Source organism: Myotis nattereri (genome assembly GCF_964212035.1).
Source record: "Myotis nattereri genome assembly, chromosome: 5".
Classification (NCBI taxonomy): Eukaryota; Metazoa; Chordata; class Mammalia; order Chiroptera; family Vespertilionidae; genus Myotis; species Myotis nattereri.
Genome location: NC_138080.1, coordinates 25,759,823 through 25,787,758, shown reverse-complemented (window position 1 = coordinate 25,787,758; position 27,936 = coordinate 25,759,823). Strand labels below are relative to the sequence as shown.

The 27,936-nt window shown below is 49.5% G+C and overlaps 1 protein-coding gene across 8 annotated transcripts in view; it reads left to right on the top strand.

Moving 5' to 3' along the window:
* Positions 1–27,936, top strand: part of DNM2 (dynamin 2) — an 85,768-nt gene that overhangs the window by 37,904 nt on the left and 19,928 nt on the right. For 3 of the 8 annotated variants that reach the window (XM_081092089.1, XM_081092087.1, XM_081092085.1), the window contains exons 3-13: positions 3,751–3,900; positions 5,490–5,693; positions 6,262–6,360; positions 11,211–11,371; positions 12,939–13,081; positions 16,201–16,336; positions 17,622–17,689; positions 18,293–18,431; positions 20,784–20,870; positions 23,471–23,541; positions 27,089–27,140. In XM_081092089.1, the coding sequence (XP_080948215.1) occupies positions 3,751–3,900; positions 5,490–5,693; positions 6,262–6,360; positions 11,211–11,371; positions 12,939–13,081; positions 16,201–16,336; positions 17,622–17,689; positions 18,293–18,431; positions 20,784–20,870; positions 23,471–23,541; positions 27,089–27,140 (1,310 nt within the window). Of the gene's footprint in view, positions 1–3,750; positions 3,901–5,489; positions 5,694–6,261; positions 6,361–11,210; positions 11,372–12,938; positions 13,082–16,200; positions 16,337–17,621; positions 17,690–18,292; positions 18,432–19,671; positions 19,811–20,783; positions 20,871–23,470; positions 23,542–25,352; positions 25,383–27,088; positions 27,141–27,936 lie in introns of all 8 variants that reach the window. The other 5 variants (XM_081092090.1, XM_081092088.1, XM_081092086.1 and 2 more) reach the window with 3 other exon arrangements.

The following is a 27,936-nucleotide window of genomic DNA, read 5'->3' as shown; positions in this document are numbered from 1 at the left end:
CGCCCCCTGTCGTTAAGTAGTGCTTTGGGAAGGAGGGAAGGAGGGGAAGACAACAGATGGCCCTGCCAGACCCTTCCCTGTCTAGACTCCTAAATACCCAGCTTGGTGGCTTTGGGGGTATTGGGCCACCCCAAGAAGCTGAAGCGGGAGCCGTATTCTAGCAGAGTGATTCGGCCATGCATAAAATCATTGCCACCTACTGTGTGCCCAGAAGGAGCCCCGAGGACACAGTGCACAACAAGAATCAGGTCCCTGCCCTGTGGAGTGGACCTCCCAGCTGGGAACCAGAGAAAATACACAGGATGAGAAGGTAAATGGTATTGGAGTGCTTGGAGGATGAGAAGGATAAGGCACTGAAGAGGGAAAGAGACTGGGGGGGCCTGTCATTTCAGGTGGGGCCCGGGCAGGCCTGCAGAGAAAGTAGCGCCTGAATGAGGAGAGGGAGGGAGCCCTGACCGTGCCTGCAGACGAGAGAAGAGCCCTGAGGTGGGAGCAGGCCTGGAGTTGTGAGCAGGGAAGCTGGCATGACTGGAGAAGGAGTGAGTTGAGGTCAGAAATGGGGGGGAAGGAAAATTTGTAGGGCCTTGTAGATCGTGGTAAAGACTGGCTTTTACTCGGGTGAGGTGGGAGACATGGAGGGGTCCCAGGAGAGGAAGGCCGAGGTTTGGCTTTAAAAGAGTCAGTGCCACGGGGAGAGAGCAGGCTTGGTAGAAGCTTTTTAATGTTGGTATGACCCTGGAACCTAGCACACGGTTCCAAAGTGGCAAGGAGCCCAGTAAAGAAGGCAGGTGGTGAGGCCCAGCTGGCTGGCTCAGTTAGTTGGAGCGTCGTCCCTTACACCGAAAGGTTGCAGGTTTGACTCCCAGTCAGGCACATGCCTAGGCTGCAGATTAGACCCAGGGTGCGTGCGGGTGAAGGCAGCTGGTGAGGGAACCTTCTGCTCCCACTGACAGGCTGGGGAGGAAGCGGGGGCTTTCTAGCACCGTCTCCTACATATCCTTGACCCACACAGACTGGAGACTGCCAGCACATGCAGGGCCCTGGGGGCCACAGCTGACAGGTCCTGGTCCCATAAACATGATCCACAGTGACCTGGCTCTGATGGGGGAAGACACCCAAGATGCAGGATGGAATGCCCAGTGACATCGAGTCAGAAAAAGCTCCCTAGAAGAAGTGACAGGCAGGTAGACCCTGGGAGAGGAGGAGGTGGGCCAGGCCTTCTAGGTACCAGGCTTGGCTGGGCAGAGGTCTGCAGGGGACCTTTCTCATCCCACATGCCTCTCGTCCTTGAAGGGAGATTGTCTCTAGAAGGTGCTGAGCCCAGGGCCTTGAGCCGGAAAAGAACCGAGGTTTGCTGTGGGGGTTGGAGAACTGCTCCATTTTTGGGTGGCTGCTGCAGGAAGAGCAGCCGAGTGTTTCCTCTTGTCCCTGTGGAGAGCTGGAGTGTGGCTGTCCTTGGGAACTGGGTCAACTGATGGGGGTGGGGTGGGTGATCCTGGATCCTCCAGCTGGTGTCCTCATTGCCCCTGCTCTGAGTGGCCAGTGCCCATGCTGGACAAGGTCCTGGTTGATCTGAGCTCATGGGGTTCCCCTGATCCTACAGAGCTTCAGAGAGGAATTGCCCGCAGGTGGCTTCACAATGGCCATGTGACTTGAGAGCCACTGCCTGCAGACAGATTATCTGAACTCCAAATCTCAGCTCCACTGCTGAACTTGGGCCAAGTCACTTCACCTTTCTGGGCCTCAGCTTTCTTATCTGTAGTACAGGCATTACAGAGATGACTGCCTGCTGAGGTGTTCACTTGTGAGGAGCACACTGTGGCCAACACAAAACAAGGGCTGAATGTTGGTCATAGTTTGTTAGGTTACTGTGATGGGAAGGCGAAAGGAGTTCCTTGAACTCATTTTTTTTTCTCTTGTGACCTGTGGGTAGAAATTCTAGGTCTCTCTCTCTCTCTCTCTCTCTCTCTCTCTCTCTCTCTCTCTCTTTCTTTTGGTTAATCCTCACCTGAGGATATTTTTCCCATTGATTTATTTTTTTTACATTTTAGAGAGAGAGAGAGAGAGAGAGAGAGAGAGAGGGAGAGAAAGAGAGGATGGAAGGGAGGGAGGAAGTGGGGGGGAAAAAGAGAAAGAGAGAGAAACATTATGTGAAAGAGACATCGATTGGTTGCCTCCCAAATGGGCCCCAACTGGGGCTGGGGATTTAACCTGCAATCCTGGTACGTGTGTGCCCTTGACTGGGAATCGAACCCGAGATCCTTTGGTACCTGTGCTGACGATCTAACCACTGAGCCCACTGGCCAGGCCTCCATCCTTTCTTTTGAGGTAGCTGATGATATGCCTGTGCTGCGGTTTATGTAGCCACGTCTCTTCCTGGTGGACATGGAAGTGCTTTCTGGTTTTTCACTTTGTGTAAGCACTGTGGGACACATTTTTGCATCTCTGTAGTGGTCCAGCTCTTTAGGCTGTTTGCTGTGTGACTTATTTCCCTCTTTTTAGCATCTCTGTTTGGCAGGAGCCGTGATCTCTTAGCCTTGTTCCCAACATTTACTATGAAAATTCAAACATAAGGAAAAGTTGAGGCATTATTTGGTAAATACCTGTAAACTCAGTAAATACCTATGTCCTACAATGAATATTTTTTATTCTTTATTCCATATCTGGATTTGGATTTCTCTAGCTTGATGACAGGACCAGCACTGCCTTGCTAGTTACTTATTTTCCCCTCCATCTCAGTGTCAATATGGCTTTCAGACAGCCTGGGCTCAGAAGGCATGCGGTGGCCTCTTACATCCACTTGAGGCTCTGCCCAGAAAGCATTTTGTCTGAAGGGTTCACGTCTAGGTGGGGAACCCCTTGAATAGCCAGGAGGGGCGGCGGGACATTGAGATAGGCTTTGGTGAGGCAAACAGTAGTGCTCTATTCCCCATACCGTGTGGGTGCCTGGGGGAAAGACAAACGGATCCCAGGGACGTATGCCAGCTGGCAAGTGTTGGTGGCATGGAAACACACTGGGACACAGATTCGCATCTTTCACCATGACCCACGGTGAGGGAGGTTCTGCATCCTGACCCGGGACTCAGTCTCGTGTATGACACCACAGCAGACGCTTCATCAGCTTCTGGTTGCTCAGTGGTTGAGTATTGGCCTATGAACCAGGAGGTCACTGTTCGATTCCTGGTCAGGGCACATACCTGGGTTGTGGGCTCGATCCCTAGTAGGGGGCAGCTGATCAGTGATTCTTTCTCATCGATGTTCCTATCTTTCTCCTTTTCCCTTCCTCTCTGAAATCACTAAAAATATATATTTTTTAAAATGTATATAGCCCATGATCTGAGTGATATGTCATATTTCCTCTTTTATTCTGTTCATCCAAAAAGAATAAATGTGGTCACATCCATCTGTTGATTTTTTTTTTTTTTTTACTCATAATATGTCACTATGTGTATGTAGTTTTGCAAAATGCTTCATGAGAATGTCCGTTCCCTGGGGATGAGATCTTTGCCAGTTTTGCTCCTTGTGGAATCCCTGAGGTCTGGAAGGGGGCTTGGTCTGTAGGAGCGCCCCACCCCCCATCAAATACTTGTCACGAGGATGACTCTATTGCTCTGTGGATTCCTAGAATGACTGTGACTGATTCTTCACTTTCTCTGCTTGCAAAGCACCTGTCCCACAAGGCGGTCTGCTCCCCACCCGCTACAAGACTGCTTCTCTTTCTCATTTTAAACATCTTTCTTCCCTTTGCAGAATATGCTGAATTTTTGCACTGCAAGTCCAAAAAGTTTACAGACTTTGATGAAGTCCGACAGGAGATTGAAGCGGAGACCGACAGGGTCACGGGGACCAACAAAGGCATCTCCCCAGTGCCCATCAACTTGCGGGTCTACTCGCCGCACGGTAGGCAGCATGAGCACGTACCTATCGCGGGGGCAGCGGGGGGCAGAGGAGAGCTGACTGCGCCGGTCACAGGTTGGGTCGGCCTGACTGTCACAAAGAATATGTCCCCTCCCATTTTTCTCACATCCACCCAGCCCTCTTGATCTGTCACTTCCCACTTTTGATAGAAAGGTCATACTGAGAAACTGATCTCAGCTCTAAGAAAAACAGCTGCCAGGAAGACTGTCGGGAGTGGTGGGGACTGGGGCAAATTGGAGCTAGACGCTCCTTTTACTTCTTTATGGATTTATTTTGAATTGAAAGAAAATTTTCTTTTCTTTTTTTAAATATATTTTATTGATATTTTACAGAGAGGAAGGGAGAGGGATAGAGAGTTAGAAACATCGATGGGAGAGAAACATTGATCAGCTGCCTCTTGCACACCTCCTACTGGGGATGTGCCCGCAACCAAGGTACATGCCCTTGGCCGGAATCGAACCTGGGACCCTTCAGTCCGCAAGCCGACGCTCTATCCACTGAGCCAAACCGGTTAGGGCTGAAAGAAAATTTTAATTAAAGTTGACATTCAGTAGTTTATTAGTTCCAGGTGTACAGCATAGAGGTTAGACATTTATATAACTTAGGTGATACCCCCCGAAAGTTTAGTGCCCACCTGACACCATACATAGTTAAGACAGAATTATCGCCTGTACTCCACGTGCTATGCGTTACATCCCTGTGACTATTTTGGAATTGCCTTTAAAAGGAGCAGATACCACTTGGCTTCCAGGTGATGCTGGCCACATAGTGACAAGTGAAATCAGCCAGGTCTTTCAGTTTCTCCAGAGGACCCAGAAAGATTTCTCTGCAAAAGTCCTGCCTTTAACACTCTGTGTCATCGAGAGAGCAGCCTGTGCTCATCCATGGCCTCGGGCCAGAGCACAGATGGCTAACTTAGATAGCATTTGGGGAATAGTCCAGCAGACTCTTAACTCCTCAGTATGGGATCCTTGTGATGAGTTTTAAAATTTATTTTTGAATAAATTATGTCTATTGGTGGCTCATATTAAAAAATTACAAAAGAAAATACAGTAAATACCCACCCTGGCCCCCAATATTGCAAATATATTTCATGTTCTTCAAATGATAATGCATATATAAGCACTTATGAATATATGCATGTGTATATTTACTCAAATTGTAGCATTATTTAAAACCATTTATGCCTTTTTTGTGTGTTTTTGCATCTCGGAGTGTGTTTCTTATTAGAGTATCATCTTTTTGTTTTTAATGCTTCCTTAGTATTGGCTGAATCTTTGGGTTGAAATTTATTTAGCCTTTTAAAGCAAGTTTAGTATGCAAATACAGATGTTCTCATTTAAAACTATATCAGATACTATATCAGATACTAGAGTAGACACAGGGTGTCTGTAGGGTAAGATCCCAGAAGGGGCGTTACTGGATCAAAGGGTGTGACCCAGTTGGAGCAGCAAGAGGAATCGTGAGGCCTGGCACCTGGTGTTTGGGGAAGTGGGCTGAGTGGCTGACGTGGCTGTGTGTGCCTCCCCTCCCTCAGCTCTGATGACCTTTCCTTCTGGTTTCCCTTCCAGTGTTGAACTTGACCCTCATAGACCTCCCAGGCATCACCAAGGTACCTGTGGGGGACCAACCCCCAGACATCGAGTACCAAATCAAGGACATGATCCTGCAGTTCATCAGCCGGGAGAGCAGCCTCATCCTAGCCGTGACCCCTGCCAACATGGACCTGGCCAACTCAGATGCCCTCAAGATGGCCAAGGAGGTCGACCCACAAGGTAACCACCAAATCCTACAGCAGCTCCCTCTTCCAGGTTCCCCTGAGCATTGCCGGCATCCTTGATTCCAGCCAAGTCACTAGTGTTCTCTTTGATGGTGGCCAGTGTTTGTTTTTTAATTGATTTCAGAGAGGAAGGGAGAGGAAGAGAGAGAGAGACATATCAATGACGACAGAGGATCATTGATAGGTTGCCTCTCACAGGCCCCTCACTGGGGGGTCAAGCCTGCAACCCAGGCATATGCCCCAACTGAGAATCGAACTGTGATTTCCTGGTTCATAGGTCGATACTCAACCACTGAGCCACACTGGCCGGGTGGCCAGTGTTTATTGATTGAACATTTGCCACGCACCAGGTTTATTCTTATGGCCAACTACCTGGGATTGGTGCTGTGGCTGTGTTAATTTCACATGAGGGAAACCAGAGCCTGGGTAGGTGACACTGTGGCTTGTCCCAGGTAGTACTGCATTTGGGGGAGGCGTGGGGACGGGGTGGGGGGGAGGCTGTTGGACCTGTGGTGGCCTGGGGCTTCTTCCTAACAGCGCCCTTCACCTCTGGGCTCTTTTAGGCCTGCGGACCATTGGCGTCATCACCAAGCTTGACCTGATGGACGAGGGCACCGATGCCAGGGATGTCCTAGAGAACAAGCTGCTCCCGTTGAGAAGAGGTGTGGCTGTGTGGGAGGCTGGGGGCCCTGGGGTGGGGCAGCGGGAGGCCATAGGGCCAAGGAGGAGGACCTGGAGGGCCACAGGGCCAGGGGAGGGCAGGAAAAGTAGGTGGGGTGGAGCTGGAGAGCCGGTGCACCTCTGCTTTTTTAAAACAAAGTTTGTTTTTGTTGTTCTCGTTACTGAAACCTCAGCAGATGCTCCCAGGTACATTTTCCCATCACCCTTTTCCCCACTGCCTAGAAGTCACAGCTTTTCTGTACCACTGCAAACCCTTCTAACTTCTTTTTTTCTAAGTGAACTTATGTATCTTTTTCTTCTGTTTGTATACATTCAATTTTCAATTATGCATTTAACACCCGTTCATTTGGGGAACATGAGAAAACAAATACCCTTGAACAACACAGCTTTGAACTGTGCAGATCCAGGATGCTGTATATGGATTTTACACTGACCCGCACTATTCAAACCTGTGTTGTTCAAGGGTTCACTCCCGTTGGGAACCCGAATATGTGGAGAGCTGGCTATAGTTATATGTGGATTTTCAGCTGCACTGGACGTAGGCTCCCCTAACCCCTGCATTGTTCAAGAGTCAACTGTATGTAGAAATAAGAAACTAAAATCATCCACAGCCTGAATCCCCCAGATAGCCACTAGTCAGCACTTTGTGGCTATACTTCCAAAATGTTCACAAGAATTTGTAACTTCTATTAATTTATATGCTTCCTGTTATGAGAATTTTCAAACTTTCTTGAAAGTAGAATGGACCCAGCCTCGGTGGTTATCAACATACAACTAATCTTGAATCTTCCGCATGTTCTTGCCTCCTGTTGTCATTTTCTTCCTGGGGGTTTATAAAGCAAACCCCAGGCATCATATCATGTTACACATAAATACCCCACATTCTGCTTGAACGGCTCCCCCTGTACCCCTGCCCCAGCCCCTTTGTTTTTTTCTGTAACGTTCATTTGTGGAAGACGTCAGATCACATCCCACACTTGAGATTTGGCCAATGGTAGTTCCCTGTAAACTGGTAATTAAATCTTGACAGAAGCCTGATTAGGCTCAGTTTTAGGTTCAGATCTTCTGATAGGAGCAACCTAACTTTATTTATTTATTTATTTATTCATTTATTTATTTATTTTTGAGAGAGTGGAAGGGAAAGGGATAGAAAGAGAAATATCGATGAAAGAGAAACATCATCAATTGACTGCCTCCTGCACCACCCCCCACTGGGGATCGAGCCTGCAACCCAGGCATGGGCCCTACTGGGAATCGAACCTGTGTCCTCTTGGTTCATGGTTTGATGCTCAACCACTGAGCCACAGCAGCCGGTCCTACGTATTTCTATTTCCAAAAAAATGAGTAGCAAACATTTATTAAGTGTCTGATATGTACCAGGCATTGTTCTAAGCTCTTGATATGTAGGAGCCCACTTAATTCTGATAACAACCAACATGGTAGCTCTATTCTCATCCCCACATTATGGATGAAGAAACTGAGGCATAGTCTAAATCTTCTGCCCCAGCTCACACAGCTAGCAAGTGATGGAGTAGCTTTTTGTTTGTTGTTATTAATCCTCATCTGAGGATATTTTTTCCATTCCTTTTCAGAGAGGGTCAGAGGGAGGGAGGGGAGAGAGAAAGAGAAACATCGATGTGTGTCTTGGACTGGTTGCTACCCACTGGGGGTAGGGAGTGAAGCCGCAACCCAGGCATGTGCTCTTGACTGGGAATTGAACCCAAGACCCTTCAGTACACAGGCTGACACTAACCATTGGGCCACCGGCCAGAGCAGTGGAGCTGGTTTTGAATCCCAGCTCTCCAATGCCATGCGTCTTTGTAACCTGGTTTCCCATTTCATGTAGCAAAATAGCAGAACATTTCCCCACAGCAGGCAAATATTCTTCAAGATTGCTTCAAAACGTCCTGCGGAGTTCCTTATATGGGCGTGTGTGGGCGTTTGTTACTCATTCCCCATTTGTTGAACACTTAGGTTGCTTCTGGCTTTTCCCTGTGGCCCAGTGCTGACTATCCACTGAGGGCTTTTATTCTTTAAGCCATTTCTTCCCTGATTATTTTGCTGCCTTTTCCATTCCTTCCCTCTGGCTCTGCACCTTGCCTGCACCATTTCGATCTTGTGTTTTGCTCCCGGGGTTTCCCTCCTTGATATCTGGGATAGCCGTGGGCAGTGGGGGGGACGAGAACATTCCGACCTTGATTTCCACCTCCCCCAGCACTGCTGAGGCACTGAGGAGAGGTGGCCCAGGTCAGGGCAGAGCATGGTCAGGAGCACAACCTAAAACCCTGTTTCGCTGTGAGGATCGGAGGCTGAAGAGCAAATCCGTGTCAGAGGTTTAGGAAGGAAGGGTCAGTGCCGCAGAGGGAAGCAGCCCCCATCGTCCCCGTGCTCTCCACCCGCAACGCAACCCCGCACTCCTTTGCACATGTCTGACCACCATCTTAGACTCCGAGGGGCACTCGCTGTGCTCAGCAATGCTGCCTGGTGGCTGGATGACGTGCACTCCTCACCTTCCTCCCTCCCCACTCACTGTTTATCTGTCTCCCCTCCTTGCCTTCCTGTCTGTTTCCAAGAAAGGGACTCTTCCTGTCTCCACTCAAACACTTGCTTCCGACTTAAGACCTCAGGCTCTCAGGTTTCTCCTCTTGCTCCGTGGCTTTCAGAATCCCTCCAATTGGATCCTTTTTCTTGGCCTATGAAAGACTCAGGCACACTTACAGGAACCCAAACCTAAGCCAGACTCCCCTCTCTGCCCCTTACTGTATCCTTCTGCTCTTGATGACAGGGATGATAGAGACTGTGGGCTTCCCATGGACCTGGGCTCAGATCTGGGTTCTTGTGTTCCTTTCTGAGACCTTTGCAAGTGAGCTCACTTTGGCCTGCCTTGGTTCCCTCATCTGTAAAATGGACATAATGACAGATATGGAGAGGACAGAAAGCAAGTCTGCCTAAGACTCAGCAGGTGCCACTCCCCTTCTCCCCAAGAGAAGCATTAAAAGACCCCCGCTGTCAAGAGAATGGGGATAAATATATATGTTTGTCACTCAGTTCTTGGGCCACTTGTCTGCATTCCACTTTTCTAACTTTAATTATATTAATAGCAATGAATAACTGCCTCCGTTCATTGAGCACTTACCGTTTGTTGGCCACTAAGCTAAGTTCTTTTATTTTTAATTTTTATTTATTTATTTATTTTAAAAATATATTTTATTGATTTTTTACAGAGAGGAAGGGAGAGGAATAGAGAGTTAGAAACATCAATGAGAGAGAAACGTCGATCAGCTGCCTCCTGCACAACCCCCACTGCACAACCCAGGTACATGCCCTTGATCAGAATCGAACCTGGGACCCTTCAGTCTGCAGGCCGACGCTCTATCCACTGAGCCAAACCAGTCAGGGCTATTTTTTATTTTTTAATAAATACATTTTTATTGATTTTAGATAGACGGGGAAAAGGGACGGGGAGAGAGAGAGATTGATGAGAGAAACATCAATTGGCTGCCTCCTGCACACCCCCTACTGGGGGTCAAGCCCACACACAGGCCTGTGCCCTGACTGATGATGCTCAACCAGCTGAGACACCAGCCAGGCCTCCTAAGTTCTCTCACGGCGCCCATTTGAATACCTGTAGTGCTTGGTGCCTTGTGTCCATGCTCAGGGGCTGCTGGATGTTCTATCTTTTAAAAAAATATATATTTTTATTGATTTCAGAGAGGAAGGGAGAGGAAGAAAGAGATAGCAACATCAATGGTGAGAGAGAATCATTGATCAGCTGCCTCTTGCACACCCCACACTGGAGATCGAGCCCGAAACATGGGCATGTGCCTGACTAGGAATCGAACTGAGACCCCCTGGTTCATATGTTGGTGCTCAACCACTGAGCTACACCAGCTGGGCTGTTCTGACTTTTTGAACACCATCCCCTTTCCCGTCTCTATTTTGTCCTCTTCTTTATGTTTTTCTTGTTCTACTCTTTATTTCTAAATATTGCAAATCTTTTCTTCACACTAGCATTTTTATTCTAAAAAATGCTTTCTCACATTTGAAAAAAAAATTCCAAAATGGTACTGAAGGCGCTTAATTAGACTGTTTCTCACCCCCCTCCCCCAAGTCCCATTTCCCATGTGTTCAAAGTTAACTGTTTCTTAGGTTTCATTCAGCAAATTTTAATATAAATACATTCATTTTGAAAACTCGCTCATTTTTTTTAAGTATTTCTGTAGTTTCCTATTTTATGTGTAAATTAGTGATCTCTCAAGAATTAATTTTGGTAGGTACCCAACTTGACCAACAGCGACCATTGAATAACTCCGCTTTCTTCCCGCTGAATTAGAAGAGTTAGCTGTTAGTTCCCACCTGCTGCTGGGTATGGTTTTGGACTTGCTATTGCACTCATCTCTCTGGACATACATGCCCCAATATACCCAACCTTTTCCAATATAGTAGCTTTAGAATAGGTTTTAATTTCTGGCAAGATCAGCTGTCTCCGAATTGCCCTCCTTTTTGAGATTTTTTTCTTACTGTCTTCAAAGCTCAGCTTCTGGATTTCACCTTCATTAAAGCTTGTTTCCATCCACCCCCTTCACTCCAAGCTGCATATACTCTCCTTCTTCCAAACACTTGTGTTGCTTTTCAAGACTTCACTCTGTATTTGCATTCTCCGTGTTTCTAAGTGATGTGTACAGCTTGTAACCTAGTCTGTCAGTGACTCATAGGACAGAATCCACGTATTCACCTGCACCTTGCTTAGCTCTGTGCCCGGGCTGCAATGGGCACCTGGGCCCTTCGGTCCGCCTGGCAGTGGCCCTGCCCTGACCCTCTCTCCCCGCAGGCTACATTGGTGTGGTGAACCGAAGCCAGAAGGACATCGAGGGCAAGAAAGACATTCGTGCGGCACTGGCAGCCGAGAGGAAGTTCTTTCTCTCTCACCCCGCCTACCGGCACATGGCTGATCGCATGGGCACCCCACACCTGCAGAAGACTCTGAATCAGGTGTGTCAGTGGTTTTGTGCAGTTGCACTTGCGCAATCAAGTGTTAGGTAGTGATGAGGGCCAGGAAGAGACTGGGAGGCAGAGACAACAGCTCAGGGGAGCAAAGAGGGAAGGAAGTGTCCAAAGGCAGAGGCCTCCAAGAAAGGAAATGAGTCTGCCTGGGCAGAGGGCTGGAGGATCAGGAAGGGAAGTAAAACTACCCGCAAGCTGCCAGGGCCTCCTGAGAGCCAGCAGCCCAGCTGGGCTCCTGAGGGCTTGGCTGCACATCAGATGCTTCCTGGGGCGGTGGTCCCCTTGCCCCTCTATTTCCCCACGAGTGACATGGAACCGCTCTAATGCTTTAGGATCCTTTCTGAGACTGGAGGGGTCTGCAGAGCACGTAGTCCACCTTTAGCGTACATCTGTAGCTCCCGCAGAGGGCCGCTGGTCACAAGGACTTCAGCGTGGCCCAGGCTCATACCGCGGAGTGTGATCCTCCTTTACGCCTTGTGTCCAGCTTGGTGGACATCCTGTAACTTCTTTTCCATTGCAGGACAGATGGAACAAAGCACCACTTTTCAGTTTTGGGGTGCTAGCTGATTTTATGGCACTTCCTCCCAACCAACCTCCCTTCGTCTCTTCCTCCCTTCCTGCCCTTCCTTTCTCTCTCTCTTTTATCTCTCTTCTCCTCCCTCCCTTACAATAGTGAACAAAAAAAGTCCTATAGACCAAATATAGTGAAGGTCCCATTTCCTCCATCCCATGAGGAGGTGGCCAGGGTCATCATTTCCTGGCTTTCCTCCTAGAGACATGCAGGGCCTAGAGGGCCAATATGTCTATTTCACCCCCCTTTTCCCCTCCCTCCTGTTTCTCCATTCCTTCCCTTCCCCCACCCCCCCACTTGAACAGTAAGATACTTTCCCACTACTTCATCTGGCTTTTTCTCTAACAACACATCTTGTGACTCATCCCCTAAGCTTTTCTGCACTACTGTCTCCTTTTAAGATTTATGAATAATGAACAAGTCCACATGATGCAAAAGCAGAACAGTAGAGGGAAAGGGGGCTTCGGTGAAAGGTCTCCTTCCTGCCCCCCTGGTCCATTCTGCGCATTTCTTTCACATTTGTTTCTTGTTGAGTCTTCCTTTTCTCTGTTCCTGCAAATGAAAACATGTTCTTACTTTCACAGAAGGGAGCACTTAATGCATATGTTTCGTACCTTTTTTTATAGGGTACATCCCCCGTGTCTGTATATCTGCCCAGTGTCACCCATCCATCCGTCATTCAGTCCATGGTCCTACGATGGCCTCTTGGGCTTTTCACTGAGCAGCACTTGTGGGGAGGCTGTTCTGGATCAGCACACATGCCCTTGCACATAATTGTGTATACTCCATGGCAGACAATCCATCTGTCCTACAAAGGCCCGTGGGCTTTTCTCAGCTTCTCTCTGCTCGGTGCACAAGTGTGACTCTAGCTGATATTTTGTTGCTTTCTCTGGAGGATGGAGGGTGTGGTGGGCCCAGGCGCCATCATACATGGCCCTTTCTCATGCTTGCACTGATCTGTCATCTCTGGCTTCTCTCTTGCAGCAACTGACCAACCACATCCGGGAGTCCCTGCCGACCTTGCGCAGCAAGCTGCAGAGCCAGCTGCTGTCCCTGGAGAAGGAGGTGGAGGAATACAAGAACTTCCGGCCCGACGACCCCACACGTAAAACCAAAGCCCTGCTGCAGTACGTTTGTCCTCTCCCAACCTAGCGCACTGGGGCCTCCACCCAGCCACAGGGTTCCAGGTCTAGGCTGGGCACCAATCCTCATTCATCCTTCTGTTCATTCAACAAACATCTCCCAAGGGCCACCTGTGTGCCAGGCCCTGTCCTGAGCACTGAGGTCACCTCAGTGAATGTATTCCAGTCTGATAGAATACAATATCCTTCCTGCCCCATGTGATCAGAAAGGGGAGATAGGGAAGGATGAGACAAAATAAGTAATTAAAATATATAGTGTGTGAAATGTCAAAAAATGGTAAAGTGGATAAGAGGCTAGAGCAGCCGTGGGCAAACTACGGCCCGCGGGCCGGATCCGGCCCGTTTGAAATGAATAAAACTAAAAAAAAAAAAGACCGTACCCTTTTATGTAATGATGTTTACTTTACATTTATATTAGTTCACACAAACACTCCATTCATGCTTTTGTTCCGGCCCTCCGGTCCAGTTTAAGAACCCATTGTGGCCCTCGAGTCAAAAAGTTTGCCCACCCCTGGCCTAGAGAGTACCAGTGTGGGCATAGCATGCCATTGAAAATACAGTGGTCAGGCCTAGCTGGCATGGCTCAGTGGTTGAGCATTGACCTATGAACCAGGAGGTTACGGTTCATTTCTCAGGTCACATGCCCGGGTTGTGGGCTCGATCCCCAGTGGGGAGTGTGCAGGAGGCAGCCAATCAATGATTCTCTCATCATTGATGTTTCTATCTCTCTCTCTCTCCCCTCCTCTCTGAAATCAATAAAAACATATTTTTAAAAAAGAAACTAGAGTGGTCAAGAAGGCCTCTCTGAGTCCTTGGGAGTCAGGCAAAGACCTGAAGAGGTGAGGGAGGGAGCCACATAGAGCCCTGGATGGGGCCCAGCCAGTGCAAAAGTCTTGAGGCAGGACTGTGTCCAGCATATTGGAGGTCCATGTGGCTGGAGCGGAGTGAGGGAGGGAGAGTGGGAAGAGGTGAGGGCAGAGTGTGCAGGGCCTTGCTGAACATGGGGGAGGACTTTGGCTCTTGCTCTGCGTGCAGTGGGAGCCATGCTTGGTTTTGAGCAGAGAATGGGATGGCCTGACTCGGGTGCTGACAGGCGCCCTCTGGCGGCTGCAGGGAGGACAGACATGGAGGGGGTGGGACCAGACCCGGTGTTAGCTGCTTCTGCTTGATCTCTATGAATCCTCACCCTGACTATTGAGTCCAGCTCAGAACTGTAGGCGACTCCCTGCAGCTGTGCAGCCGAGAGGCAGGGGAGCGGGTGTCCCACCATCGCAGGTTCTTTCTTGGGGCTCTTCCTTCCCCAGTATTCTCAGTGTTTGCCCTGCTAGGGACCATAAGTGCCGCAAAGACTTGGTTAGAGTGAGTTCCAGAAACTCCCTGGCAGCTCATGTGGCAGGTGGTGGCATGCACAGGACTCCTACAGGCACACCAGAGGGGCACTGCCCCCATGACCATCTTAGGTCTGACGTCCCCCTCTCAGCCATTGGGCGGTGCATGGTGGCGGGATCGGGATGAGAATGCTTTTATGCTCAGTCAAGCTCAGCTGCATTCTGCAAAGCTTTTTTTTTTTTTTTTTTAAATATATTTTTAATGATTTCAGAGAGGGAGAGAGAGAGATAGAAATATCAATGATGAGAGAGAATCATTGATTGGCTGTCCTCTGCACTCCCCACACGGAGCCAAACTGGCTAGGGCCACAAAGCTTTCTACAGAGCAAATGCTGGTCCTTTGTAGACTTGAAGAGGAGATTTAGTCTAGCATGTGCTGCAACCTGGGTGTAAGCCTGGGTCTGCTGGGCTTCCCCTGGCTGGTGACCATGCCTCTCTGATCCTTGTATTCCTTACCCCTAAATGAAGGTATGAAAGGGAACCATCGAACAGTTGCCTCCTGTATATGCCCCAACGGGGGATTGAACCCATAACCTAGGTATGTGTTCTGACTAGGAATTGAACCCGCCACCTTTTGGTGTTCAGGATGACACTCCAACCAACTGAGCCACCCAGCTAGAGCAAAAGTGTTTTTTAATTAAGGCATGTACATTGTTTTTTTAAACATAATGTTATTGGAACTCTTAGTAGACTGCAGTATAGTGTAAAAGTAACATATATGCACTGGGAAACAAAAAATTTCTTATCACTGGCTTTATTGTGATATTTGCTTTATTGCAGTTATCTGGAACTGAACCTGCAATATCTCCGATGTCTGGGATGTCTGTCAGTGCTTGAGTAGACCAAGAATTTGGGAGGCAGAGATGAGGAAATGATTAAGGCAGACAGTGTAAGGGACTGGGGGGAGCAATTAGAAATGCCAAGGAAAGTCGAGACACTAGTAAATATCTTAGATCTTTACTGTTCACATTGTCACAGCATTAATTAGCAAAACTTAATCCTTTGTAAGGGCTAGGCTGGGTTCTAAGGGGCCAATCGTGGTATTAGCACATTTTGTCAATTATGTGACATTTTGACTTCTCTGAATTCAAAAGTTTTAGGAGAATTACCCTGATTTGACAGCATTTTTTATTTTTTTTGTGGGAGTATGGACTAGGATTGTATTTTAGGATTAGTGACTTCTTGGAAGTTGATGAAACCTAGAAACTTTTTGAATCCTCAGTGACCTTGTGTGGAGGTGCTGGTATGATCAACCCACTTTCCAGATGAAGGAGCTGAGGCTCAGAGGGACAAAGGCCTCAGCCTATAGTGGTGGAGTGCCGACCCACGTGCTGGGAGGTGGCGGAAGCCACCTGAACGATGAGAAGGAACTACCATTTCACTCTGTGGTCCTGTCGGGTTAGGCCAAACCTCAGGGCAGCGGTGAGGTTGCTAAGTTGTGAGCCCCACACCTCGTTCTTGTCATCTGCAAAATGGAGTATTAACTGCACCCCCTTCAGTTCAGTGAATGATCGTAGCAGGCATATAGAATGGGCCTGGCATGTAGCGAGTGCTTGCCACCTGCAGGTCCTGAATTTTGTTTATTTTTTTTATGCACACATAGATTTTGTTCCTAAAAATGAAAAGAGGGAACGGAACCATGGCTTGACTCAGGACATAACACCGAAGCTTTGTTGAAACCCCTGCTTAATGTTCGTGTTTTCTTTTTCCTCGTAGGATGGTCCAGCAATTTGGGGTGGACTTTGAAAAGCGGATAGAGGGCTCTGGAGACCAAGTGGATACGCTGGAGCTCTCTGGGGGCGCCCGAATCAATCGCATCTTCCATGAGCGGTTTCCCTTCGAGCTGGTGAAGGTAGTGCGGCAAGGGCGGGGCCCTCCTGTCCCTGGTCAGGCACCCATCTGCTTGGCCTGGAGCCCAGCCTCCTTCCAGAGCTTTCCATCTTGAGCTCTGGCCTTCATGCCTGAGCCCACCCTGAGTAGAGTATGGCCCGGGGAGGCGTCCCCTATGGCTTCCTTCCCTGAGCAGGCAGCGTACAACTTTCCAGCAGAGCTGTACAAGAAGTTTCATTTTTTTTTCCTCTGACAAAAGCCAATACAATGTATTTCCTTTGCAAAAGACATGGAAAATAGTGGGAAATTCACATGTCCTTAGCGGGTTGAAAAAGGAAAAGGAGGTTGTGGACCCAACACGTGCAGCCTAACACGTAGATAACATGTGTAATAGCTTCCACACGGAATTGCACCTGTGTGTCTTGATGTGTGTATTTGCGTAGATCTGTAAGGATCTTACAGTTCTTACAGTTCTCAGAGCTAGAATTTGAGATTTTTAAAAACAATTTGCTTGAACTTTTTAAAAATTTATTTTATGGGTTTTAGGGAGAGGAAGGGAGGAAGAGAGAGAAATATCAATCATTGATTGGTTGCCTTCCGCATGCACCCCGACAGGGAATCAGACTCGCGACGTGGGTATATGCCGTGACCAGAAATTGAAACCACCACCTTTTGGTTTATGAGACGACGCTCCAACCACACTGGCCAGGGTGTAAAAAATGTGCTTGTACTTTTTATTTTTTAATATATTTTTATTCATTTCAGAGAGGAAGGGAGAGGGAGAGAGAGATAGAAACATCAATGATGAGAGAGAATCATTGATCGGCTGCCTCCTGCACGCCCCCTACTGGGGATTGAACCAGCAACCTGGGCATGTGCCCTTGACCGCAATCGAACCTGGGACCCTTCAGTCCACAGGCCTATGCTCTATCCACTGAGCCAATCCAGCTAGGCGCTAATTCTTTATTAATTTCTCAAGATGAATTTCTAGAGCATTTAAAACTACCAGGTAACATTGTAGGTATATATATTTTTATTTTTAGGTATATTTTGGAGGTTCTTAATTTGTAGTGCAAGTGGCCCCCAAAAAGTTTTTATATGAATTTATGTTTCCTCTAAGAGCAAGAGTGTTAGTTTCACAGCATTCTTGCTGATACTAGGTTTTAATATTTTTAAATTTTTTGACCAATTTAATATTCAGCCATGTGAATACAGATGCATGCAGGAAACAACATTCTCCAAATAAACACCTGTTCTGAAGGTGCCCCAGGTACATCCTTGCTAGTGTTTGGTTTCTCTGTTCTCAGATGGAGTTTGATGAGAAAGACTTAAGACGGGAGATCAGCTACGCCATTAAGAACATTCATGGTGTCAGGCAAGTTCCACAGGGAGCGTTGCCATTGTTCCCTTTACCTTTGCGGTGCCATTCTCTAGTCAATCTGTCCCCCCAAACCTCTGGGTGCCCTGATTGTGAGGTCTTGACAGGGTTCCTGGGTGGTTCTCGGTAGCCATACTCTCTCCAAGGGCACTTGAGGGTGGTTGGGCCCAGTCCTGTGCGAGTAGGTCATGGGTCACAGGACTGTCTGCTGCCCTTGGATTAAACATTGGTAAACCCCCCAGTCAGTTGGCATGAGCCCGAGTTACTGTAGTCATCCAAGAAAGCTCGCTGCATATTTGCCCTGGGGGTGGGGGTGGGGAGCCAGAGCTGAGTCATGATTACAGGAATCCAGTGTTTGAACCCATCCTGGGCTCCCTCCGTGTTCCAACAAAAATAGTCCCTCCAGTCATCCAGTCTCACATCACCATGGAGTCCTCAGGTTGCCCTGGGCTTCCAGGTAGTGGACACAGGCATCTGACCCCTAGACTTGCCATGACCTTGGTTCTTTCGTGGGAACCCGGCCCCTGCCTGTGAGATTGCTGACCATGCTTTGTTTTTCTCTGACTTATCTCCCCTGCCCCCGGGTTTGGATGGTTTTAGGACCGGGCTCTTCACCCCGGACCTGGCATTCGAGGCCATTGTGAAAAAGCAGGTCGTCAAGCTGAAAGAGCCCTGTCTGAAATGTGTCGACCTGGTTATCCAGGAGCTAATCAATACAGTTAGGCAGTGTACCAGTAAGGTATTGGCCCCTCGGCAGGGGACTCCTGGCCGTGTGGAAATGGGGGTTCAGGGCTTTGGTATCAGGCTCCTGGTGCTGCTTCAGCCTGTGCCCCGTGGTGCCTTCCCCCTGCCTCCAGATTGCCTTGGTTTCCAAGAATGTGGCATCTTCCCAGAGGCTGGGGCAGGGGCATGTTGGCCTAGGTGCAGCGGGTAGGGAGGGGAGGGGGGATGGGGGAGGTATCAGGCCTCCAGAACTGGCCATACTTTGGGGCAGGGCTCCCTGGGACCCTGATACCAAGCCTAGCATGTGTCTGATGGAATTGGGGGTGTCATTGGGCTGTCGCTTTGCTGCCTTCTGAGAAACAGAGAGGGACCCCGCATCAGCTGCTGGAGGCCAAGCTCCCTGAACCTCCCTGGCTGTCACTCCTCCTTGAGTGACACCCTTGGGCTTCCCTGGAGCCAGTCATGTTTCTGTCCCCCGGGTGCCAAGAAAGGCCCAAACACTAATGTATAATGAGTGCTCGGGTCCCAAAGTCGGCTCGCTCCTAACTGCCTCCTCTAGTTCCTTTGCTTCCCCAGGAGCAGTACTATTCCCCCAGGCAGCCAGTCCTCAGATCCACTAGGTCACAAGTGCCTATGTGCTTGGGCCACTGCCTCCCCCCAGCAAGACATGCCTGTTCCCCCGAGGGCCTGGCTCCCAGGGCAGCATGCTTTGGCCGAGCAGTTGAAGCGCTTCTTGATGGGCAGTTTGTGCTTGCACGTCCACGATGGCCGTAGAGCTCTGGGTCGGCCTTCCTAGGCAGGCGATTTCTGCTTGAGCCTTCTGTTCTCAGTCTGGAAAAGCCCACATTTGCTTCTTAAGCTTCTTCGATTGGAAAAGGAAGGGGAAAGAAACCCAGGTGGGCTGGAGATGGTCATTCTGGAGCCCGTTGTCACAGATAATGAAAACACAAAGCGTCCCCACACCCATAGCCATCTGCACGAGGACACTGACCCTCAGCACTTCTGTGATTAAACCCAGACCAAGCCCACCCCGGGACCCAGATGCCTCTTGATCCGAAGCAGCTTCCGGGGCAAATGCGGGCACAGGCTACTCCATGCATGTCACTAACCAACTGACTCTCGTTTCTCTCTCTCTCTCTCTGTCTCTCTCTCTGTCTCTCTCTCTCTCTCCCCCACCCCCCTTCCCCCATGCCGGGTGTGTGGCCTGCACTGTCCCTGGGTGTCTCTCTACTGGTCCCACCCTTCGCATGACCCAGGACGGGGCTCTTCACCCCTGATATGGCCTTTGAAGCCATTGTGAAAAAGCAGATTGTAAAACTCAAAGAGCCGAGTTTGAAGTGTGTTGATCTCGTGGTCTCAGAACTGGCCACGGTCATTAAAAAGTGTGCCGAGAAGGTAATAGAAGGTTTTGTTATCACCTACGCATCTGTCCCCCATCTCCTCCCTCTGTTGTTAGTCTTAACCCGCGCATCTGGGAGACTGTCTCGGATGGATCCCCTCTCCATAGGCCAGTTGTCACTTAACGACATCTCAGCTTTGCACTGGCAGACAAAGCGGAGCGAGATGCAGCGCACGTGTGTGCCACCTTTGCAGTTTGGGCTACCGAAGGGGCTGGGAGGCCTTTGATGTTGCCAAAAGCATTTACTCAGCAGGCAGTGGGGTGAGGGTCAATGCCCGTTCCTGAGACCCTGAGAGAAAGGGGGTTTCCAAACGGTCACCACAGCAGTAGAACGTCGCCATGTGCAGACCTGCGTGTTCTACATCACGGGACATTTACTGAGTTTTCATCAAGTCATTTTGACTGTCCCACTCAATTTTCTTCAAAATTGAGCTTACCCCAAACTGCAGAAGGTGGCTCTTCATGTGCTGGCTGGAGCTCTGGGGGTGTTAGAGGAGTGGGTTCCAGAGATGAGATGATGAGGAACGGTTTTCTACCAGGGGATCCCTCTGAGATAGATGACCCAGACGCCAACCCACCATCTTAGAACAGTCGCTGTGCGCTCACGAGCTGGGCAAGGGCACTCATCCCAGTGACCGGTGGCTTTGATTATAACCAGTGTCCTCACTCCCACCCAGTGCTGGGCGGAGGGGGATGGCTGTCACCCACATTCTCTGCCACTTTCCAACTCTAAATCGCATTCTCAAAAAGCATCTTTGCTTGTGCACGGCGACCCTGTCACTCTCTCCGGCCCACCGTCCCCCCACTGTCCCCTTGTCTCCCAGCTGAAGCAGCTATGAGACAGGAGTGGGGTGGGGACGCGGTGGGCCCACCCATGTCACCCACCTTCTCCCGTGTTTTCTGTGTAGTTCACATTGCTTCCCATGCCCCGAGGACCCAGCCAACTCTGCCACTCTGCTTTCCCCTCAGCTCAGCTCCTACCCCCGGTTAAGAGAGGAAACGGAGCGAATTGTCACCACTTACATCCGAGAACGGGAGGGGAGAACCAAGGACCAGGTATTGGCTTTTTGTTTTAATTTTCAGGTATAATTTACTTGCAGTAAATCTTGAGTGTCCAGTATTTGGGGTTTTGACAAATGCGTGCAGTAACCCCCACCTCAATCACAATATAGAACGGTTCTCTCACCCCTCCAAAACCTCATCCTTTGCCCTTTTGCCGTCAACCCCTCCCTGACCCCCAGGTCCTAGCAATCACTTGGCGGCTTCCTGTCCCTCTGGTTTTGCCCTTTTTCCAAGAATGTTTTGTGAATGTTCTCCTGTACTACATAGCCTTTTGATTCCGACTTCCTTCTTTCATCCCTGTTTGTGGTATATCTGCAGTTTGTTTGTTTTTTTTTTTAAATATATTTTATTGATTTTTCACAGAGAAGAAGGGAGAGAGAAAGTTAGAAACATCGATGAGAGAGAAACATCGATCAGCTGCCTCCTGCACATCTCCCATTGGGGATGTGCCCACAACCCAGGTACATGCCCTTGACCGGAATCGAACCTGGGACCTTTCAGTCCGCAGGCCGACGCTCTATCCACTGAGCCAAACCGGTTTCGGCTGCAGTTTGTTTTTTTAATCCTCACCCGAGGATATGTGTGTTTTTTTTAATTGATTTTAGAGAGAGAGGAACGATGGGAGGGAGAGAGAGAAACATCAATGTGAAAGAGAAACTTCATTTGGTTGCTTCTCATACCCCCCTCGCCCCCCCCCCCCCCCCCCCCCGGCCCAAACTAGGTATGTGCCCTGACCAGGAATTGAACCCGCAGCCCTTTGGTGTACAGGATAACACTCCAGCCATCTGAGCCACTGGGCCGGGCTGAAGTTCGTTACTTTTGATTGCTGAATGTGTGGCCCACAGCTTGCTTATCTGTTTGCCTGCCAGAGGGCATGAGGGTGCTTTTTGTGGTTTAGTTTTCCTGTGGGGACCATCCAAGTACACACAAAGGTAGAGTGGGTTCCTCCACGCAGTCACAGTGGGAGTCTCCCCTGTTCCCTGCTCTGTGTGCCGAGGGCCTTCATTCCTCCTTCATGTTCCCCATCACCTGGTCTCAGTCACTTTCCCTCCGTTGTCTGCTGTGGTCTCGTGGAAGCTGTTCGTTTAAACCAGAACCAAACAAGCCGACGTGTTGTATTTGGTTGTGATGTCACCTGTATAGAATGGCTCTTCTCCCCTTGACATTGATGGAGAAAACTGGCTCATTTGTCCTTCAGGGGATCCCCCAGTCAACCTGTGCCCTGTTTCCTCAGAGCTTCTGTAGCCTAGAAGCTGTATCAGAAGCTTGAGAGAGTCCAGTTCGTTTTGTTGTCGTTGCTGTCAAGGATCCTGCTGTCCCTTCCATACACAGCACGGCCCCAGGTTGCCTCCCTGTCGACACTGCTGGGCTTGATGCACTGGCTCCAGGAGAGTGGGGTTCAGGCTTTATAAAACTAGCAATGGTGGAGCACCCCAGCCTTTTCTAACAACCCCACAGGTCTGACCTACTGCCTGGCCTGTTTTATGCTTGAGGGCTTGGAGGCACAGTGAGGTGATAGGAAGGGGCAGGGTACTGTGTAAGGGCCTATCCCTTATCTTGGATGACATCCCCACTGGCGTGCGTGTGTGTGTGTGTGTGTGTGTGTGTGTTTCATTTTAATGTCCTCACCTGGCCACATTATCTTTGCTGTTTAAATGTAGCACTTATGAAATGCCAGGTGCTAGCTAATGACTTTACATATTGTGACTTATTTAACTCTTTGAAGTGGGCCTCTTGTGCCCCTGTTCCACAACTTGGTAACATGGGCCCAGGGTCACACAGCCGCCTGGCTGAGCCAAGCCTGCAGCCCAGGTAGTCAGCCCCAGAGGCTGTGCCAGTGACTATGGCTGCCTCTCTCTGTTTGGTTGGCTCAAACTTAACTTAGTTGTGAGTCCCTGATGTCTGGAAGCACCTGTGTGTCCCTTCCCCCTACAGATGTACCCCAGGTGTATTTTGGGGGGGAGATGTGCCCCTGTTGTGCCCGAGAAGCAGCGTGGTTCCGCACCCACACCCCACCCCTATGTGAAAAGTGCTTTACTGCTGCCCCTGCCTGCCATGCTGGGCTCTATAAAGATGCTTCTCGGATTACAATGAGTTTATCAGGATGTAACGATGAGGTTACATCCTGATAACCTCATGGTAAATTGAAAATAAAGTAACCTGAAAATGCATTTAATACACCTAACCTTTTGAACATTATAGCTTGGCCTAGCCTACCATAAACGTGTTCAGAATTAACTGAGCCTACGATTGGGCAAAATCATCTAATACAGTGAATGCACTATAGAGCAAGCATGTCAAACTTGTGGCCCGTGCGCCACATGCCTCATTTATTTGGCCCGTGTTAGCCTTTGAGTTTGACATGCTTGCTGTAGAGTATTGATGGTTGACCCTCATGCTCGTTTGGCTGACTGGGAATTAGGTCTTGCTGCCCAGCATCATGAGAGAGCATCGTGTTACATATCACTAACCCGGGAAAAGATCAAAATCCAAAGTATGGTTTCTACTGAATGCTTACCACTGTCACACGGTTATAAAGTCAGAAAGTCATGTCAGGACCATGTGCACTCACAGGGACTTCTGCTTTCCCTCAGATTCTTCTTCTCATCGACATCGAGCAATCCTACATCAACACAAACCACGAGGACTTCATTGGATTTGCCAAGTATGTACTGTTGGGCACAGCGGCTGATGGGCTGGCACCAGTCCACCCTCAGTTGGGATTCCCTCTGAGAGCTGGAGCGTGAGGGTCTCTGTGTCGGGGTCCTGGGGTGAGAGTGTCTGGAAGGTTGCCTGGACCACCCCCATTGTCCCCACTGCCTCTCCTATGAGGGCACCAGAGGTTTAAGGAAGAAAGTGCAGTCCTGGGGTCAAGTTCATGAGGAAAGGACAAGGCTCGCTAGCATCAGTGCTTCCTTGCCTGAGGCCCTTCTCAGAGCCTGTCATAGCTCCTGTGCAGCTTCCCCAGACTCATGTGCCCTGGCCCTTTCACAGAGTCTCATGGGTCAGGGCTGCCCTGCATCGCACGGCTTCCATTTATTTTTTTATTTATATTTAATCCTCACCTGAGGATATTTTTCCATTGATTTTTAGAGAGAGAGAGAGACACCAATGTGAGGGAAACACATTGATTGGTTGCCTCCTGCACAAGCCCAACCAGGGCCCAGGCTGGGAGGAGCCTGCAACTGAGGTATATGCCCTTGACCAGAATCGAACCCAGGACCCTTCCATCCACAGGCCGGCGCTCTATCCACTGAGCCAAACTGGGTAGGACTCCATTTATACACTGTAGATTTTTTTTTTAATATATTTTTATTGATTTTTTACAGAGAGAAAGGGAGAGAGATAGAGAGTTAGAAACATCGATGAGAGAGAAACATCGATCAGCTGCCTCCTGCACATCTCCTACTGGGGATGTGCCCGCAACCCAGGTACATGCCCTTGACCGGAATCAAACCTGGGACCTTTCAGTCCGCAGGCCGACGCTCTATCCACTGAGCCAAACCGGTTTCGGCTACACTGTAGATTTAAAACCAGAACCTTCCATGGAACCTAGATAAGGGGCTAGAACAGGGAGCTCTGATTTCAGCAAAATGTAGATGTAAATGCTGGTGGTCTCAGGCACCTCCCACTGACTCCTTCAGCCCTTGTACCCTCTCAGTAAGCTTGGGTGTCATATGGATTGTTCTGGTGGCTCACAAAGGTTTTCTTGTCTGAGCCCAATAGCATAACAGACCATTGGTAGCCAACTCCCTTGTATCATTTAGCAAATATTGTCTCTCTGTGCCAGGCCCTGTGACACAGCATTGAGCAAGGATAGGCCCAGGTCCCCACCCTCAAAAGAAGGTCCCATGTCAGGGACAGACGTGCACCTGGACAGTTAGGATACAGTGTGGTCAGTGCTAGGGTGGGGACTGTAAGGCCCATGGGAGTCCAGAGGGCGGCCTTCTGGCCTGACCTTGGGGGTACAGGGAGGCATCTTTGAGGAGGGGCCTGCTACAGCCCAACCTTGGGCTAGCAGGCTGCCCCAAGAGGGTCTTTCTGTCGGGGGATTCTCTGTTGTGCTAAGTAGTTACCAGGTAGAACATTTATCAATGCACTCAACACAGTTAATTGAGCAGCTGTTCTGTGCTGGGCACATGGTAGGTGAGTAGAATGAATGAGTAAGGGCATGATCATAAACTTCAGGCCCCAGCTGAGTAATCCCTGCTGGGAGTGGGCTGGGGGGCACAGGCCATGGGCCACCCCCATGTGTTTCTCAGAGCCTGGGGAACAGTCCCTCCTCCTATCCCCAGCAGCCAGTTGTATGTAGGCTGAAAACACTGGTCCTCCCTGTTCGGTTTGCTGCTGTTTTTCTCACCTTGATATCTCTGCTTCTCACACTTCATCCACAGTTCCTTCTCACAATTTCTCCTGTTTTTCCTTTGACCACTCCACTCTTTCCTCTGGATTCCTGCGCCTTCCCACCTCCCCCAGCTGTTACTATACTGAGCAGCTGGTGACCTGGTGGGTATTGCCTGCTGTGTGCCTTTTCCCTGGTGTGTGAACAGCTGGGGGCGGGGCCCAGGGTGCCAGGCTCCGCCCAGCCTAGGTATAAACCAGGGCCCCAGTCCTAGGTGGGATACCCCAGGGTCCCACTGAACAACCACAGAGCACTGTTTCAGGGCCTTTGGACTAGGACAGTGAATAAGCCAGACTTGGGACTTGCCCCTTCAGAGCCCACAGGCTGGGGACACATTGTCATTGAGCAAATTGTCACAGAGAAAATGAGAGTTGGGAAGGAAGGTAGGTGAGGGGTTGTGGAAAGGGGAACAAGGGATGCGTCCTGGAGAGACCTTCCCGAGGAAGTCCTGACAGCCAGGTGACAGGCGGGGTGCACCAGAGAACATTAGAGACAGGGAAGGAAGGCCGAGAAGCCAGGAGCATGGAGACCAGCACAAGGTGAAGGTGAGAGGCCAGCCCCATCACCGGGAGGGCCCTGCAGGCTGGGGGGAAGTCTCTTCCTGGGGGCAGGCAAGGGAAAGGTACAGCCGTGTGGGCTGCCAGGACAGGCAGGGGACAGGCAGGGAGCCAGGAAGCCCGTAGGAAGTAGCACATCCGGGACCTCTCTAGCACCCAGGCCCTGCCATGAGTGGCTTAGCTCAGTCCTGTCTTCTTTCGACACGTTTGGTCAAACTTCTTTGCTTGGATGTTCTGGGCTGCTTTCCCATGCCCTCTCCACGCTAAAACCCAAAGCAAACACCCTGTAATAAACTCATTGAACATTAGGAAAATTATTGGGTAAAATTCCACCTCCATTCTTAATATTTTTAACTTTTACTGATCAGGGAACAGAAACTTATTCCCTTTTTGCGTGTGTACACACACACACACACTCTCTCTCTCTCTCAATTTATCCAACAGCCAACTTGAACTTTAATGTAAAATCGAGAGGCAGTGAGTAAAAGAATGAAACAGGGTGGTTTGCCTTTTCATACTGTTCTGGAAGTTCCAGCTAAAGCAATAGGATAAGATGTGACATTAGGACAAACAAGTGAGCTAAGTAGGTGCGAGATACATGACCTTCATCTGCACTCATCATTTCCTGGCATGCACAGCCCGGAAACAGGGTAGAATAAGAAGAAAAGCTATCTGGGACTGTAGATAAATAAGGGACCTTGTAGAAACATGCCCTATGGACCTTGACTGTCCTCTGGTCTGGGGCAGGAGCCATCCAAGATGAGTGATGTTTATTGATAAGCAGCTGTCCCACGGTCTGATCGCCCAGGTCTGACAACACCGTGGTCAGAGCCACTTAGGACTTACTGCTAGGGGTAGGGGTAGGAATTGAGAGCGGGAGAAAGCCTCAAGTTTTTGGCCCCTAAGCACTCAGAAGCCATCATGGCTGACTTTGAGCCACCTGGGACTCCAGCTCCTCATGCCATTCTTGGAGGCCCCAGTACCCAGTCACTTTGGAAATAGCTGGTGCTCTTAGGAGTGGCAGAGATCAGGGCCTAGAAGCCTCAGTGTCATTCCATTTTCTACTTCCACGAACCTGAGCTCCTTCCCTTGGGCAGCCCTTTGTGTGCAGGGCAGTTTCTCTCTGACTCTGCCCTTAACTGGTCACTGGCCCCCTCGTGTGGTAAAGAACCCCACCTGGGCCATGAGGGCCTCTTGCTCCCTGTCCCTCCCAGCTTCTCACCTGCATGAGCCTCTCTGTGCTTTGGTTTCAGCGCCCAGCAGAGGAGCACACAGCTGAACAAGAAGAGAGCCATTCCCAACCAGGTAACCACCCCTCTAGGGCCCGCAGCTCCACCCTCAGGGGAGAGGGCGGGAGGGCACTAAGGGACCACTGAGCCTTGCAATGGCACCTGGCGTGTGCATGCCCCACAGATGCTCACCCTGCAGCCTCTTCAGTCCACTTAGGTTGTGATGCTTCAGGAAACTGGTCTGAGAGCCAAAGCTCTGGCAGGGCCAAGGGGGCAGATTTTATACACCTGTGAGTCCCTGTCTGAACATCCAAGGCCATGGTTAGAACTTGACCCTCAGGGCAGCACAATCACCCATGGTGTCTGTGGCCACAATGAGTTCTCGGCCCCAAGGACTAGGAGCCTGTGGGAGGCTGCATTGTGAAAAGAGTTCCATGGGTGACCCCACCTGTGGAAAAACCATAAGTCACACATAGGGTTTTCTACCTTGTTGATGTACCCCCAGCCAGAAGCTGTGAAATAAGAACAGCTTTATATATTTACCACTATTAGTTTTTTGGGTTTTTGAGAAAATCATCATCTTTCTGCCCGTGTCCCCTGCTTCTCCACATCATACAGGGTGGGGACTCTGCTATTTATCTTGCACGATTATCAAGCCCTCTGGAAAAGAAGGGTGTAACCACTGCATGATTTTTTTTTGTGCTTGTTGATACGTATGTTGTTGCTTTTTTGTTTCAGGAGATGATAATGAATTAAATATTAACACCATGAATATAATTAATAGCATGTAATTTTTTTCTTTTGCTGTTTTTTTCCTCTGCTCTTCTCTCTTCCCATTTGTGTGCCTTTCCTGCTTTTTCTCTGTCCCCTCA